Genomic DNA, 18,269 nt, shown 5'->3' on the forward strand with positions numbered 1-18,269 from the left:
TACTTTCATTAGCCAGTTTGGTTCGGCAGTCAAAGGCCTTATGCATGTGTGCACAATCTGTTTTAATCATTGTGAAAAACCGTCCATGTTTTCTCAGGCTTACCATTGGGCCTGCTCTTCCCTCCAGTCCTGGAAGTCCACGAGTTCCGGGAACTCCCTGCAGGAAACGTAACGGCCCATTAGCAGCGGCATCTGCTACACACGCAGGATCACACCCAAAAGAGGGACGATGGATTCCGAATCCAAAATGCTCTCACTTCAACAGCCATACGCTGAGCCAGATGTCTCATCCATTCAGTGAAAGCTCTTAAACATCTAACAGTGCTTTCAAAATTGAGTTATCAGATGAAGTCTACAGAGATAATCAACAGAGGAACCTAAGAAGTTTAATAATGATGGCCCAGTTAGGCTCATGATTATGCTTATAGTCTAGAGTGTTTCTAGGAATGTATCTCTCCTGGTCTACTGGTCTGAAACGCACTTAAGAGTCTCTTCTTCCACCACATATTCTGGTAAACTATTACCTGCATTTGTGACTCTTTTAGTGAAAAAAATACTTCCTAGTGTCTTACTGGTCGAAATATTTTTTTTTGTGTCAGACATGCTCCTTAAATGTGCAGAATGACCATAATCATAATCCCACTATTCACATTGGGCAATTATTTCAGAAATTTCAATTGACTCCTAGCAGTTAAGGTTTTGCACCATGGCTGTGCTGTTCTGGACTACTGTGATTAGCATGGAAACTACTGGCTGTTTATGGACGATCCTCACAGCGCTGCTAGTTTCCAATACGCTGCGCTTGTGGACTGGCCTGATTCTAAAACCTGATCAGGGGTTCTGCGTGGGGCCTGTGATTGGGTTCTGCGCTGGGTGCGCACTCACCCTCTCTCCGCGGTTGCCCATGGGCCCTGATGCCCCAGGCTCTCCATTGGGGCCTCTCTTGCCCTCCTCACCAGCAGGTCCGGGGGGCCCTTGGGGTCCAGAAGAACCCTGCATGGAAACGGAAAGAACACGACTAGTAACCGGGTGATAGACAGAGATGGTCTGTTGCTCTGATCAGGGCGAGAAGGTGTACTTACGGGCTCACCCTTGGCTCCACCCTCTCCCTTCACACCTGAGGGACCAGGGTCTCCCTGTGAAGAGGCCGGAAGGAAAGCACAACATAAACACCTTTATTCAACACACAATGTAGCAATCGAGCCATGTGTGGAGCTACTCTGCAGTGCATGGCTGCTTATTGCCTAGATCAAGTGCTATGGCTCATTTCCATTAGTCACTAGTCATTAGCCATTACTCACTTTTAGCTGCAGCTAAACCAAAACTGACAATACAAATGAGGCAAAAACACACATGGTAACTCTGCTTTTCTGCTGTCCACTGTTCACTCACAAATACCTGTGCACTCAACATACTGAATTTCAAAGTTCCGATATTTTAATAAGCGATCTTGGGAATTACTCTTACAAGCTCAAAACTCACACGAAAGGACCATATGGCCCTCAGTCACTTTTATTCATGACGATTTTTTGAAGGTATTATGAATTTGCCCTCTATACTTTTCCGAAAACAAAGTCACTACTGCTGTAATCCCGCTTTATCCCAACAGAGCTGAGCTTCAGCCAACTAAAGCAGGTTACAGCAAGCTGTACCTACACAGCAAGCTTCGGACTGCAGGCAGAACAGCCACAAAGTCCCTTACTTACAAGAACCGATTGTCTTAACCGACCATATGAACCTGTAGCTGTTTTATTGTGCTAGTAGAACCGAGACATTACAGTGCTAGACCAAACGGGTGCATTTGAAATTAAATGGAAGATTGACAGGTTTTCTTGATAAAGCTATAGAGAATGTGGCTGAATGCAACTGACCACTGGTTCATGGTCAAGCAATACTCACACTGAGGCCTCTGGCTCCAGCTGAACCCGCAGGGCCTTGTGGTCCGGGTCCTCCTCTTGGGCCAGGGAAACCAGGGGCACCAGCGACACCAGGGGCACCCTAGGAAAAACAACAAACAGACCCAACCCCTTTAATCCACTGGCACAGTACTGTTTATGCAGTGTAGCCTACTTCATATCTATTTCATACTATATTAATCCATTTCTTTTGGCTGTGAGTCTCATCTTGTGTTATTATAAATTTCTTGATGGTAAAGGAAAAAAATAAAAAGCCCTGATAATGAGCCTCCTGTTATCAAGTGTCATATCTTATCTCTTATCGCTCTTCCACTTACAATTCTTAAGGCTTAAGAATAATCAGAATAGTTTATAGTTATCTTGGTGTCAATTGTAAAAGCTGTAACACAAAAAAATTAAAAAGCTGCAATGTAGATCAATTTTGACATTTTATTTTGATTGATATTTTCAATCAGTGCTTTTCTGTAACAGCAGGCGGTGGGTGAGAGCTTTGTCCAGCTTTATGTGCTCCTGACACTCCATCATTAATCCATTACACTAACAGTAGCTGACAGCCTGCATGATAGTATGAAATCAATTAGAACAGCTGAAGGGGTATTGCCAATGTACTGATTGGCTGACATTTTAATGGTCCACCCATAACGTTCATTATGTAGAGTGGCCTGTCCACATCTGGACGTTTCTTGTTCATTTCATGTTCTATTTTGAGTCGTTACTCATGGTAACACGGACATTTTGGATCATGTAAGGTAAACCCCTGTTTTTTATGTGCCATATGGGAGCCAGCATTATTCCCAATCTGGTCAACAGCTCTGCACCTGGACTGCAAGAGACTTTTCCACCTACATACATTTTACTAATCTAATATATATTATAAAAATATGTTTACAGTCATGATTAGACAGTATTCAAAAAATATCTCATTTTCAAGTTAACTTTTTAACTGCTGGCGCAGTTCACAAAAACCTTGAATGGGGGCGCTAGTGGGTAACGATGGGGTCATGATGACCAGTCAGGGCTGTAGTCTTAGCGTGTAGCAGCCTCATCCGAAAATGATAAAAAAATCCTCCCCTTTACTGTAAGTCGGGCCAAAGACAAGAGCAACGTGTCATAAACAGCATACTCACAGCAGCACCCTTGGCACCAGCCAGACCGTTGTTACCAGGGTTACCCTGCAAAACAAACAAATTATGAATTAGTTAGCATGCCTGTTCAATAAGAAGAGGGGACGTGTGTGACATCACGAGCAGAGTGATACTTACAGTGGGACCCACAGGGCCAACGGCGCCGTTGGGACCGGGCTCACCTCTCGCACCCTGAGCACCAGCTGGACCGGAGGGACCAGCAGGTCCAACCTCTCCCTGTCAGACACGGGTTACACTACATCAGCATTGTATTACACACATTTGACAGTTCAACGGCTTGTTTTATATGACTTAATAATGTCAGAACAGGGAGAGAGAGGTGGCAGCCTCTTTTTCCTCCGAAGTTAATGTATATATTTCCCTGACATTTTAACTGCATTAGTGCAACACTTTGCTACTGCAGAACAATGATCAAATTGGCCAGTTACCCACTTGAGAAACTGTTGATGATAGTTAAGTTTTTACAATTTTTAATGTGTCGAATCAATCACAAAGCATTTTGTGGAGCTTTCTTATAAAGAGACAGGGGTAATATCCACTGTAGCGCTTTTAACACTTGCTCAAAAAGGATTAGTGTACTAGGAAGATGTGGAGGGCATGTGCATACACTGCCATCAGGGTTGCAAGATGAAAAGAAGTGCCAACACACTCACCTTGGGACCAGGGGCACCTGGGAAACCTGGAGGACCAGCTGCTCCCAGAGGACCCTGAGGGACAATGACAAGAAACATTTATGCTGGGATCAAAGGTCATGTCATACCAGTGCAGCAAAATGAGGCCGATTGAAGAAGGAGGCATGATCTTTTTCATTCCTTAGGTGACAACCACTCAGGATGGTCCACTAGTTCCTTCCTGAAGTGCAGATTTTGATCCATTGAGAATTCATTTTTACTTCCTACAATCATTTCCTTGGATCTTTGAGAAGTGCTTTATGCATTCACGCTTATTCTTTGAATATGACAGTAGTCTGGCTAAGGAGAAACATGTAACACGTGATGAAGTGGCTGATTTGAATAGATTTCTATACATTTCTATACAGGTGTATCTACGACACAACACCTTTGGAACATATTTAACCTCACATATAAATGAATATAACTTTATCAAGTCATATTGTAGATTTGTAGCAATAATATAAGAAGTTCTTCGACTGTGCTTGAAGATCTAGTTCTGATCCACAAGGTCTGGTCAGGTGGTTGCACATAATTGTCAGAATAGGAAAAAATTGAACCAACAGCTTATAATTATGCATCAGCACATCAGTTGGTGTGAACATGTGTGGAAGGAATATATTTAGCTATTAATGTGTGAAAGCCTAACACACTGTAAAATCAGTGTGGTTAATTACACTGTTTCAGTGTGTGGTCTATGAAGGCGCTTCCAGGTGCTGCGTCCAAAACGAATGTGAGAACTGCCATAGGGGGTGTACTGCTTCACACCTCTGTGGCCCATTGTGAGCTATGACGAGTCTGGGATGAGGAAGGGGTGAAGGGGGTTACTCACAGCAGGGCCGGCAGGTCCGGTGTTTCCATCACTACCACGAGCACCAGCAGGGCCAGCGGGTCCAGCACGGCCCCTCTCGCCTGAAAGACCCCGAGCACCCTGGGAAAAAAAAAGAAGAAAAACAGTCACCACCCGCATCACTGAGTGCACTGTGTCTCTTCACATTTGTGTGTTTCACTGCATGTCATTGATGCATCCATGGATCTCAACAGGTCGTACTCAATCCGCAGCGCATCATAACCTTCATGACAGACTGACCCTCTCACAGCTCCCTGATATAAGAGTGTTTCAGTAGGAGGCCACTCACCATCTGACCTGGGGTTCCATTAGCACCAGGAGCACCACTTTCACCCTGTAAGACAGGACAGAAAACACATTTTATTCAAGGTCACAGAAAACACATGAAACCATTTCAATCATCCACATCAAAAAAACAGGGGAGTGGTAGGGTTTTTCTGAGAATGTGTTTTGAGTGAAATAGAGAGGTAGGTCTTGTGGCTCATGGATTGTTTCCGGGTTTGTTTTATGTTTGCAAAGAGAGATGTTTCACTGTCCGATAGCTGAGAAGGCTTTGGTCTCTTGTATCTTGGCCGTACCTTGGAACCAGCTGCTCCAGGCTCTCCTTTACGACCGTCCAGACCAGTGTAGCCCTGGCACAAAGACAAGCGTTAGCAAGAGTTAGCATTCAGGCACTTCCTCTGTCTTATGTTTTGGGGATCGCTGCACAAAAACCTCCTGTGGTTTAGCCGGCTGGCTAAAATGACATCATCTCAGCGTTACTTAGATTCTGTTCATGGAAACTCTCATTCACCAGAACCACAACCACAAGTATTTCTTGTCCTTATCCATGTGCATCTGAGACGCTCAACTGTATAATTTTCAACTATTTTGATGGATAATAATTAGTGGAGATTAACCTGGTAATATTTTGCTGCAGTTTCATTTCACACTGCTCTGTGTCTGTAATGTCATGTTTATAAATACTTCTTGCCATTTATAGTTTTATTAATGAATGTGTTACAACACTGTTTTTACTTTGATAACTCAAAATATAGAACTAGTACAACTGAAAAATGACCCATGTCTGTTACACATTTCAAAATGGACATCTGGAGAACAATTTTCTCTTTTCATTTCAAATATTTCAGCTCAATAGGGAAAGTTCCTCTGAGCACACTTTTTTCTGCAACCCAAAATTCTTTGCTTTCCTAATAGTACCTGCACTTCCTTGTTTCTTATTACCCCTGTCTTTTGAAGAAAGACCAGTGGCATTCAGGAACAAGGAAGTGAGGCTGACCCAAGCAAGAAGAGACGGGAACAGCAGCCAATGGGCCTCCAGAACTGAACAAGGGGATTCTGTTCACTTCCTGCTAACGGGATTCATTAAAAAAAAAGAGGGCACAGCACTCACTCTGTGTCCCTTCATTCCAGGGAGTCCAGGGGTACCGGGGAATCCACGGGCACCCTGAAAACAAAAGAGAAAGTTGCTTTTATAAGTATGGAAGTATGACATAAGTATAACAAGTACAATGACAGTACATGAGAAAATTGTATGTCAAACTGTATGTATAAATGATTTCAATTTAATTAATAAATTATTTAATTAATTAATTAATTCTCACTTAAAAAATATCAAAAGCAATATACATTTCCAATGTTGATAAAGGATTTTGCAATAGGAAGTAGTTTTGAAAAATTGTACCAATATCAATGAAATGTCTATTCAGATGTATGCTTCTGTCCATGTGTTTTTCTTTTTTTTTTAGATAAAATGTTTAGAATATTTATAATTATGAGTCTGATGATAATATCCTTATGACTGTGTTACCTTTTGATAACATTTTGATGGTTACCACTTTGATGACACCACAGTTAATGTTAATGTAATTCAATCACAAATGTATTGCTGTTCATAAACAGTATACGTAATCCATTTATTCCATGTGTTCAGCAGTCATGGAGGTTTACAATCAAAGTGGTAACAAACTGCATTTTTGACCAACAAAAGCCAGTGAATATATTTCAAAAACAAAATCAGAGAAACAACTCAGGGTGCAGAGAAGAGGTATTTCACCTGAGGTCCACCAGGGCCTCGGTCTCCAGGCTTGCCAGGTCTGCCATTGTTACCCTGCAGGAGAACAATTATGACATCTCATACCCCAAATGAACAGGTGGGCAACTAACTCTATGTTTGCTTTTATATCACACAGGAGAAATACAAAACTAAACTAGCTGGATTGAAAATCCTTAATGTAGGTTGATGATGATGTAATCTATAATTCAATCATGGAATGTTATGGAACACCACACTGTGAGTATTGTTGATGCATGAGGCACAGCACTAATAAATAACTAATAAATAATTCACCCAAAATATAGCAGTAACAAATGCATAGCATGCAAGTCTGAAATTAAACAATAAATGGTGAAATGGAATTTGCTCATAGAGTGGATGGTAACATTAAATAAGTAAGAAGAATTTTGACTTACATCCTCACCAGGTTTGCCAGGGGGTCCAGGGGGACCACGGGCGCCAACAGGACCCTTTATGGGGTGAAGAGAGAAAGGGAGAGAGAGAGATCTGGATTGAAGGACCAAGGGTAAAACGTCACTACCTGTTAGATGAGAGGAAGTAAATCAAAGGGGTTCTTACGGTCTGTCCTGGTTCTCCGGGCTCACCAGGATGTCCTTGGAATCCTTGGGGTCCCTATTTATAGAGTGAGGAAGAGAAATTAGGATAAGCATGAATTTCTAAATAAAAAGCAAGAACCTGTAATATAACTAATATGTAAAACTCTATGAAATATTGATTTGTTTACTTACAGGTGCACCAGAAGTTCCTTGTGGGCCTGGAGGTCCCATTGCGCCCTGGTTAGATGAAAAACATTGGAATCAGGTTAAGCCTCACAGATCACAGCATTCTGAAAACACATATAATTAACGCCATATAAAATATGTATCCTGTGATTCAGACATACTCAATTGTTCAATTGTGAACTGCACTGTATATGAAAGTGGGGTGTGTGATATCTGTATGAACAGAAAAATAACCCAGCCTATGATGGGAATATCACTAAAACAAAGACGGCACATGTAAATAAATGAATCTACATTCTGAGTGAATCAAAAAAGGATGTTTCCTCTCTTTCTGTGATGTCAGTGCAGTAAAGATCTAAGTTCATCAGGTTAACTCGGTAACTCAAGTTCATTACAGCTGTGTTTCTGCTTATTCTGTCTCATACAAAATTGAATTCAGTACTGCTATAGGCTGTCAGGACCATTCTTTCATGGTCACCAGAAAAGAGTGTAAACAGCTCAATAAGATAATACAAATGACAGAAAGACTTGTAGTCAGTAGAAACAACATCAAGGTCATGTATGCACAATGTCTCACAATATGTAGGATGGGATACTAACGTATATAGTTGAATAATTCATGACGTAATCTTGATCGTCGGAGCCATTTTTTGTTGTATTTGTTACAATTAATTTTAAATGCCTGTAACTGACAGAGCTACAATATTCATGAACTTGTTGTTTCCAGAGCACTTGCTCTGGGTTCAATTACTTTATTCAGATTATAGTCTTCCCATTGAACAACCACCAGAAAAGAACAGGTAACAATCTGTATGAACCAAGTAAACATGATATTTTAAAATTCCTGCATATATAGTCTTTGATGGTATACATAATGTGTAACATGTTCTGTTTTTCATTCTGTCAATTATATTCTTTCATTGTAATTTTATCATTTAGTATGGAAAACTAGCATTGCTATTTATAAATCTAAACCTTCCAAATTACACACTGTTCAATTAAATTTACAGTTTAAACCAATCAATCAATATATACACAATCACACTACACTTACATTTGCAACATACCTCTGTTTCTTCACAAACAAAATGCTATATCTCATATATACCCATGTTATTTATTTTCAATTTTGGTCAAGTTCTTTTAAATTGGTGACAGTAACCACATTAAACTGTAATGACCCAAAACCCTGGAGTACTCATTGCAGTGGTGAAATCCTCAAAAAGGACAGAAACAGTCCTTACAGTTGGCAAATTCTTCCATGGCTGTCTTAAATAACAGTTCACACTGGTACCTCAGTTTTGTATTATAGTTACATTAGACCTTTCAAAGCTGACTGTGCTATTTCATCTGTGCTCTCTTACATCATCAGGACAGAGGGCACTCTAATTCTAACGGTACTATTGATTAAATATGGAAGGGATGATCATCTGTGTCGCTGAATTGCGCTGCTTGAACCATATGAGCATGTTGAGAGGAATGAACATAAGAATGAGAAAATCAAAGAGAACAAAACGATGTAATCTATAATCCATTCATCATATTCCTGACATACCATTGGGCCAGGGCCTGGATCGGGGCCTTTCACACCATCAAACTGAGCAGCAAATGTCTGTAAAATAATCAGAAACAAAAATCATTAATTAATCTAGTCTAAGTACAAATGCAAAAATTCTTTGTACAATGCATATACCATGGAAAACATTGTGAAAAATGTGGTTTGTGATTTCCTAGACATTTCCAGTCTTGAATAACACGATCATTTGAGATCCAACAACTAATGCTTATATCATGATTCTCAAATCATGCCTTTAACATGGAAATATATCATAAACATATATATATATATAATATATCAATGTGACATTTAGGTTGGAGCTGTTAAAATGAAATTCTAAGAACATGTATGGTTTATGTATGGTTTCTGTGGGTATGTATTAAGAAGTATGCATTAACCCTGTGAATGAGGCACGTAGCACAGCCTGTCAGCTGGGAACAGGAAGTGATATCATGTATTATGGCTAACAGGAAGTAGAAATAATGGCAAGTGACATCCTGACTAATTTCTATCTTCTTGTAAGTGGGTGGGTGAGGGGAATGACTCTATGAGCTAAGAGTCTAGATGGTGTCTGTGAGGGTTTCAGCTTTGTTCCTTTTCATTGGTAGTCTTCTTTTTTTAAAGTAATTGACTGATTGGCTGTTATTATGCTCCCTTAAAACCATTAAAAGCATATTAGTTGCCAGAATTGATGTCTTTAAGTGGTAACTTTCAAAGTGCATTCGTTTAGCATTTAATTGATAAACATCTGGCATTCTTATTACCAGTAAGAAAACATTAATAAATTAATAGCGGCAACAAAACAATGAAAGTTAACCTATGACAATGAGAAAAAGTAAGGTATATGGTGGATTTACTTGAGTTCAGCAAAGCGCAGACATACCACCAGTTTGACACTGGTTTGCCACTAACAATGCTTGTACTGTATTTCATGTACTGTATTCCACGTCATTTTAGACTTCATAGAAGTATCTGTTCATTTAAACTAAGATACATTGTAAGAGAAAGTGGAATAGGGGCTTGGAACAAGTGAAGAGCTTCATACCTCCATAGGCCGAGAAGGCAGAGCATCGGCTATCACGTCATGTGATGCTATGTCAGGCTATGTGATGCTATGCGATGCTATGCAAGACTCCGTCATGATATGTCACAGTAAACCAAGGAAGCACAGCATTCCTGTGTTGTTTGGAACTGCCTGTGTTTCTTTCTTCTGGAATAAAAAAGCCAAATTTTGGACCTACTCCGCCAAGACCAGGGGGACCAGGGGGGCCAGCAGGGCCAGGGGGACCAGGTACGCCATCTCTTCCATTTGGACCGGGAAGACCCTGAGAGGGAGGAAAGAGAGTCATATTTTTGCCAAATTAATGACCAGCATCCCAACATCACAAACTAATGAGGCCTTCTATATAGAACAACTATGTGTGTGTATATGCTGAAAAGGGCCTTTCTGCTGTTTCTTGCCAAAAAGCCACGCCTCCTTTATGCTTACGGTGGGGGCGTGGCCTCTGTAATGTGACAGGGCTGAACTTTCACCTTTTGCCCTTGTAGACAGAACAATCACATCAGCTGCTCTGGGAGGATTTCCCAAAACAATTGCTATTTTTTTTCTTATCAAGCAAAGTATTATTGTCTCTATCTCTGCTCATACCATGGTACAGATCAAAAGAATCTTGAGTGACAGCGCCACTGAAATATGAAGATGACAGCGAGCTGAACATAAAGTTACAGTACATACAGTGTGTGGCCCCAAAGGACGTGGGAAGCGGTGAATTTTCAAGTTTCGACTTCCAATGATGAATTAGAAATGCTCAAAATGAGCTTCTCATGCTTACCCTGTCACCGTCAGGTCCTTTGTCTCCCGGGGGACCCTGCAGTGAATCACAAGCAGATCACATCAGACAAAAATGTGAAGCAGGAGGCACAGATCCGTGGTGAAACTTAATGGTAAAGAATGCTCACGTGTAATGGTGTTTGCGCGTCAAACTTGGCAGGTGCCATCCATTACAATTCAATATGCTGATTTGACCATTAAGTGAATTTCACAGCATTGAACCTAATTTCATACTGATCTTCTATAACCGAGAGGGGAAAAAAAAGGCATAGCAAGATACATGTCCAAACGTGTTTGCAAACAGGCTAGGTCTTGCATTTCAAGGAACTACACATCACTAGATTGCAATAATGTAGTGAGGTGTGTTCAATAAGCCTGCCATGCTGTTTAACGTCATCATTTAGCTTCATCAGTAAATGTCTGTAAGCCACACTTTACATGAGTGTGTTTAAGACGAGAAACATTTGCTCACCTTAATTCCTACCTATAATGGAGAGAAAGAAAATGAATGCAAATGATTCACACTATTATTGCATTTATATATATATATATGAGTATATATATCCAGACATGCAACTTTATATAACATTTATCCAAATATGCAGATTGCCTTTCAATAAATGCACACTAGTGCCAAACAAGTATGCCATAAACAGACTAACATGGCCAACAAGCACACATGCTTTTCATGCAGAACAATGTATCAAACTACTGTAAGAGCAAGCAATTGCTTATGCATATGAAGAGCCAGAATAGAGAAGACTCTTAAAAGTCACCAACAGATGTTCACTCAGGCGCAAGACAAAACATTAGACACACATAGATTGTTAAAACTGAGTTTGTGTGGCCGAATCTGGATACGTTAAGTGGACTAACTGATATCCAAATTAGTTTATTGCCCTTCCCCTTTAGGAAAATCAAATTGGTAATTTCAAAAGCCCCATGTGATATTTCAGTCACCAATTTGCAGCAATCTCAATCACTGCACATCATAATCACAGCATGCAAAATGCACAAAAATGCCCGATCTGACCTCAGTGTGTCCATAATCCGTGATAAATTATTCCCATTGCCATCACGTTTCTATGCCATTTTTAGTTCCAGCCTAGATTCAAACTTTCCTCTCCTATTAAGCCTATTTATAATACTGTCCAACCCCTTAAGGGAAGTGGGCGAGGTTGGCTGTTCGTTTAACTGACATTGTCTCTAGCCAATGGAGCTCAATCTTTCACTAGAGGGAAAGAAAAAATAGCTAAAATGTTCCCTTTTTCGATAAATCTCAAATGTTGTTTTCGTGACTGAGATTGCTCAAATTTGCAGGAGGGGTCTTTTTCACTGAATATCACGACGAGCTGTTAAAGGACAGGTGCATTTACAGCAAGGTAAATATACTTCTAAAGAAATGCTGAAAACTAAAAATACGACATGCTTAGATGCAAATGTACTAACCGTTTCAACTGTGCAATTAAGGGGAGGAGAAAAGAGAGAGAGAGAGAGAGAGAATGTAATATTCAGTGGCAACACAATGTAATATTAAAGGATCAATTTGCTCGATCTTCGATCAAAACTACACCTAGTGTGGATCTAAAACTGCTTCAATTATTCGATGGAAATTGCACAACACTAGTGTAATTCTTTTTTATCCAGTATTCAGAATAATAATATGCAAAGGTAAATAAGCACGGTTTCTTCTGTTTAGAAGTTGTTAAAACTTAAATCTTTACAATAACCTCATATTCTTTCTAACTTAGTGAGGAATTAGTCATTACATCCTTGTGTTTTGTAAAGATTGTTAAGATTGTTTTAGATTTGAATTTGTATTGGATAAAAGTATCTAATGAACTTGAAACTACATAAATTATTCAATTTCAAAGATTTTTCAGTTATATAAAAATATTTCATAATTAAACACCTAAACGACTTGACAGAATAGATTCAAAAGGCTGAGAGAACATTTTGTAGGCCTTCGTACAGTCATTTTGTAACCCACTAACAGAGCATTTAAAATACTTTCAATACTTTCAAAACTCACTTAAAAAGATTCACACCAGTTTATCCCCATAAAGGGGTCATGACCTTCAGTGCATCACATCCTGTCCTGTCTGCTTCTTGTTGTTAAATGTCCAGCTGGAGTAGTTAAATTACTGTAATGGTTTCATGCTCAGATGGCCTGCAATGAACTCAAAGAAGACCTAAAGAGTTAATAACTTCCTTTGGAGTCCTCTACTTGGAGGTAATTTGCCCAGGGTTTGAGGTAGGAAATTCCACTTCCTGCAATGTTTGGGTGTGGCTGTAGGCGGCATATTGTCTGAATTTGCTATCATTCTATAGCCCATTACAATGTCACAATAGATTATATATTATCAAGGTGTAACTTTGGTTTACCTCTCAAAGGCAAAATTACAGCCTCTAGCAACCTTGTAATAGGAATAGTTTATTAATTATTAATTTTGTGATTTTTACATTTGGTCAAAGTGCTCGCTGTACAAAATCAGACCTGTTGCTTAAGGACTAAATAACACGAAACCCTAGTTACACGTTTAATATCTCGCTACGTTGACTGCCTACAACTATTTTACGTATGCTAGCCTAAAATATCAAACTTTTTCTTTCTTGTTTAGGCCTCCATTTCGTGTTTGCACATTAATGCTGAAACTAACGTCTGACGTTGCTCCCTGTAACTCGAACGGTTCGTGAAAGGGTTAAGTGAACTGGCACGAGGCCTGGACGGCCTGTCCCTACATGTCCACCAGGTGGCGCTTTTAGACTCTACAGAAAACAAGAATCCATTACAAAGTCCCAAACTGCTAACAAATAACACAGAATTAAAGCAGTCATAAAGATATATACTTGTTAAGTTTGCTGAGAAGTTTGCAAAAAAAAAAAAAAAACTTCTGGCAAGGCCTCTACCAAAGAAGGTATACGAACATACACCGAAGAAGTCGTCGCAGATTGCAACTGGATGATAAAAGTATTTAATTTGACATGCACTTATTTTGAAAAATGCTTAAGTTGAAAATGAATTCATTTTAAACTTTGTAAATATTTCCAATCATTGCAAAATCGAACCGACGCAACAGATTAACTTTACGCATTGCTGCTGCCAAGCGTCATGTTCGAGAAAGCCGCCACCAGGGGGCAGGTTTGAACATCCCTATAATAAAGATCATTCCCTGGACGCTCTAAACAATTTGTACAACGCCCAAAACTTTTCATCATTGGACAAAAAGTTTCCCCCCCAACAAACCTGAACTTTACATGTAGAAATTTCTTTAGTTTTACCATCCTTAACATTTAAATTAAAGAATTGTCAGGATTCTTCAACAGTGTAGTCAATTTTATCTCTGTGCGCAAATTAATCAGTGGGTAACTGTATCCTCAGAACAAAAGGAAAATCCAACAATCCTCTTGATTTACATGGAACAGCCACAGGAGAGCCCTCGATAGCAGATAAAAGCTGTCCTCGCGAAGTACGTCCCAAACAACCAACCCAAGCATACGCGCTGTTAAATTCCACGTATTCTCATTTAAAACAGGAAAAAACTGCAATCCTTGGTAAACACAAAATCATGTATCGAACTTACATTGGCATGATGCTAGGTATGAAGTTACTGCAAGCAGCAACACAATCCGTGTATCCACAAAGCTGAGCATGTCTATTGAGACATGCAGACTCCTTGTGCTGCAGTGCCTTGTTTTAACTACTTCAGGCAGGCATACAGTGGCGGTGACAAGAGTAACTCCAAACTTAGCAGAAACCTGCTGCCTTGATGCTAGAATAATAAAGTCCAATCCGCCCTATTTATACGGCAGGAGGTTCCTTTGTCCGCGTGTCAAACAGGAGTCTGCAGACCAATCGGAGTAGAGTAATCCTAGAAGACCTCCATCCCCGAACAGCTCCACCGAGTCATGTGGTCCTTATCTCCAGCCTTCTCCGGAATCGCTGGCAACGCTTTGGCGATGATGACGAGGGCATCGTTTTTAATTAGATCCATTCCTTTGAGGACGTGGACAGTGTGGGACTTTAAAAAGGAAAAGCGGACATTTTTTTTTCTCTCAGGCTTTCCTGACTCATCTTAATGGGATGTGGGCGCAGGAGCTGTCCAGCGGAGCTTGTCTTTGCGCCTTGGCATTGCCCCCGATCGGCACGCGCGTCTTGTCTGTGAAAGGCGCGTGCGGGACTAGAGCAGGTCGCGGTTCCGAATCGATCTTATGGACGAAATGTGCTTGGGACCTGCCGGTTTTTATTTTTCCACCACGTTTTCAGATGGATTGCCAGGCCTTACTGAATAAGAATTGAGTTTTTACAGAAACAGTTGAGTTTCAGATTCTTTATTGGCATTGTAAAAGGCATACAACGAAATTCAGGTGCACCCAAGAATCGGACTCAGTGAATCAATAAGTGCTGAGCCGCTGCATGTACATGTGCCGCCAATAGTTCATTTTAGTGACATTTTTGTGCGTCCTGTACACTTCTTCCAAAGAGAAAGACTCAAGTTCTAATACGTTTACGCCTCCGTAATGGAATATATTGCTTTCCGAAACCATTCGGATCGCTTCATTTTAAATACTTCAGTATCAGTAATTAATTATGATTTTTAATAACACTTGGATTGGTGAAACAAACGAGTAATTTATATGTACCACCACTTCCCCAATGAAATTATCAAAATTTGACTTGTACGTAACACAAGTGCATGGCAACATAGATTAGTCAGCTAATATCTTCGAAAAAGTCCTCCTCTGTAAATATAAAATGTAAATATAATGAAATAAAAAGCCAACAAACCAGACAAAAAGAAATTAATGGTGCAGTGATAACCCATGTCCTTTTTGATAGTGCTGAATGAAAAAAGAGTAACCATTGGCTGACTGAAGCCCTACATCTTGACAGCATGTAAAAAAGTTAGGCTGCCTTTTAGCACATGGAGTAGGGCAAAAGACAGGTGTGAGGGATATCTAATTTCATCTCTTCCTCCGAAGCAGTCCTGAGCATGGCTACAGGACCAGACATGTCTCCTCTCCCAGCTCTACTTAAACAGCAGAAACGAGAGAGAAATGCTGCACTCCAGGATACCTCAGAAAGTGGTAGTCCCACTGTGGGTGGGAGTGGAAGTTTGGTGCTTTAAAATAGATACAAACTCATAGTAGCACACTTCTGAATATCATTCAAATGTGACACTTTCCTCTACCACTGTCACACTCAAAGATGTGACACAAACTTTACTATATTTTTTTCACATGTGAAAAAGAGGTAACTTCTTCATGTAAGAATAACGTGAAGAAGAAAGTGAAACTCCTGTTTTCAGCACAGCTTCAAAGCACAACTCTTGTGTGAAAAATCAGATTAACTGGCACACACAATGCAGGATTAAATAATCAAAAGCAGCACTTTTGCATCATACTGTGACTTCCCTTTCTCTGTGACCAAAAAAAAAAGCGCTGCAGGTATTTTTAGAAATCACAGTGACGTTACTAGAGATGAGATCATGTGACCCACAAACATATTGTATGGGCTGATGTTTGGAGATTCTTGGAGTACTGGCCGATGCACAGGCTTACTGCAATAGCATGTCACACATCCCTTGTTTCACATAAAGCTTACCTTGGCATTGTGTACAGATTCCTATAGATATATACATACATATGTAGCATCTATGCAGAAGGTAAAATAGAGACATCAACACCAGCTGATCTTTAGAGTTCTTGTGGATGCATCACCCAAATGCTGTACACCACTTAGGTTAGGTTACTTACGTGAAACCAATAGTTTTAATGGTGCATTTTGTGCACTTTGGACTATTATAGTATTGTTTATCATTGTGTTCACTGACTTTAAGAACATAGCACTATAAGTATGAAGCCAGAGAATTTAGTTGTTTCTCATATTATTGCACTGCACACACAAGAGGCAAGGTGGTTGTAAAATCCCTGAGGTATGTTGTACCTGTACATATATAAGCAACCATTTTGAAACCATCATGCCTTAAATCCTAGTCTGGAATTTATACATTTCTTAACTGCTGCATTCTCTGTGAATTTTTATTCTGCTGATAGGCGTCTGTATAAGTGAAAAACATTTTTTCTTATGAGTTACGCATGTGGGATGGTAACATATGAGTACTCTTGAAAAGGTCTCTGTCATTGAAAAAGTCACCACTCTGTGTCAGGTGGGGGCTTGTATAAGGGCACAGACTTATAGGTCACAGCTCTGACCAGCTGCATCTTTTACAGAACCACTCAGGTTTGAAATGACAAGACACTCATTTACTCTTCTTTCCTCCTATTGAAAAGTTTGGAAAATCCATTGAAGTATTGAGGGGCCCGTTGAGGGATTTCGAAAGACTGCAGGCTTTAATTTTCACAATACACATTGTCATTAACTGAAGCGCCTTGATTCAGACTTATACCGCATTCTCACTGGCCTCATTCAAGCGTACCCTCACTCAGTTTAATTACTGCAATCATAGTTAGCTAATAATGATTAGCAGTGAAGTCATACATAATTTGATGTTTGGTAATTAGTTCCATCAATACATAGTGCTAGAATTAACTGTGAAGCTCAGTTCTCTGTCTAGAGTCACATGGGATTGGGATATATCTGGAATAATTACAATAACAGCTATAGATTGACATTTTTGCACCTCTCCTACATTTATGTAATAGCTATCAGGGTGATGTAATGGCACAAAATGCAGGGATGTTTCTTTGACGTGCTGTTTGTTTGTGGGAGGTGTGCTTGAATGAAAACAGTCGGATTTCCCAAATTTTACAAAATAACAAAAAAATGGCTACCTCCATTAAGTCAATTTATGACCGTGCTGGATACTGAGAGGTCATTAGTAATGTCTATAATTTTTAATAAACAAGAAAAATATTCAGACAGGTGTATAACATGCAGAAATGAACTGCATATAATGCTGAGGCACCACAGAGGTTTGACTTGAAAGTCCAATCAAAGGAGGCGATAAACCTTTAGAGGCACTGGAGGTGTTAGTATGAGCAACTGTCACAGTACCTTCAGGGCATGCTCTCAACCTAAAAATTATTACTGAGTGTGACATTAACCCCCTACAACTACAGTTTAGTGTTGCAAAGTGCAGAGGTTGGCTGCTCTTGGTTTATAATTGGTGAAGTGAACTGGGCTAGATGTTTCTGGCTTACGGACAGCCAATCAACCAATTATTCACTAGAAGTGCTGGGGATTATGACACACTTCTTAAGGAGTTGAAGTTGCTTGAAGAAAACTGCGACCCCTTTGACAGGAGAAACAGACCAAAAACCTAGTTCACCGATACTTTCAGGTGTCCTTCTGGATTAGAACTTTGCTGTTAATGGAATCACCACTTCAGAAATGCAAACTGGCTACTCAGTAATTTTATTTCGGGATCAGGCAATGGCAAAGCTCCAAACCGCACCCCACAGTCTAAACATGGTTCTATGCTGGATGCCAGCCATCTGAGGGTCTTTCTTTAAACCTTTCTAGGTATATATTAAAT

At 39.9% G+C, this 18,269-nt stretch overlaps 1 protein-coding gene across 1 annotated transcript in view; it reads right to left on the reverse strand.

Moving 5' to 3' along the window:
* col1a2 (collagen, type I, alpha 2) overlaps positions 1-14,571 on the reverse strand; it is a 29,463-nt gene extending 14,892 nt beyond the window's left edge. Inside the window, exons 1-21 of the mRNA XM_036555547.1 lie at positions 14,355-14,571; positions 12,220-12,227; positions 11,243-11,254; positions 10,772-10,807; positions 10,181-10,264; positions 8,937-8,993; positions 7,388-7,432; positions 7,218-7,271; positions 7,055-7,108; positions 6,639-6,692; positions 5,976-6,029; positions 5,161-5,214; positions 4,872-4,916; positions 4,565-4,663; positions 3,715-3,768; positions 3,179-3,277; positions 3,044-3,088; positions 1,900-1,998; positions 1,083-1,136; positions 886-993; positions 104-157 (exon numbers count right to left, since the gene is read on the reverse strand). Of these exons, the coding sequence (XP_036411440.1) occupies positions 104-157; positions 886-993; positions 1,083-1,136; positions 1,900-1,998; positions 3,044-3,088; positions 3,179-3,277; positions 3,715-3,768; positions 4,565-4,663; positions 4,872-4,916; positions 5,161-5,214; positions 5,976-6,029; positions 6,639-6,692; positions 7,055-7,108; positions 7,218-7,271; positions 7,388-7,432; positions 8,937-8,993; positions 10,181-10,264; positions 10,772-10,807; positions 11,243-11,254; positions 12,220-12,227; positions 14,355-14,424 (1,239 nt within the window). The 5' untranslated portion in view covers positions 14,425-14,571. The remainder of the gene's footprint in view (positions 1-103; positions 158-885; positions 994-1,082; positions 1,137-1,899; positions 1,999-3,043; positions 3,089-3,178; positions 3,278-3,714; positions 3,769-4,564; positions 4,664-4,871; positions 4,917-5,160; positions 5,215-5,975; positions 6,030-6,638; positions 6,693-7,054; positions 7,109-7,217; positions 7,272-7,387; positions 7,433-8,936; positions 8,994-10,180; positions 10,265-10,771; positions 10,808-11,242; positions 11,255-12,219; positions 12,228-14,354) is intronic.
* Between the last annotated feature and the right edge of the window lie 3,698 nt (positions 14,572-18,269).

This window comes from Megalops cyprinoides, chromosome 21 (genome assembly GCF_013368585.1).
Source record: "Megalops cyprinoides isolate fMegCyp1 chromosome 21, fMegCyp1.pri, whole genome shotgun sequence".
NCBI lineage: Eukaryota > Metazoa > Chordata > Actinopteri > Elopiformes > Megalopidae > Megalops > Megalops cyprinoides.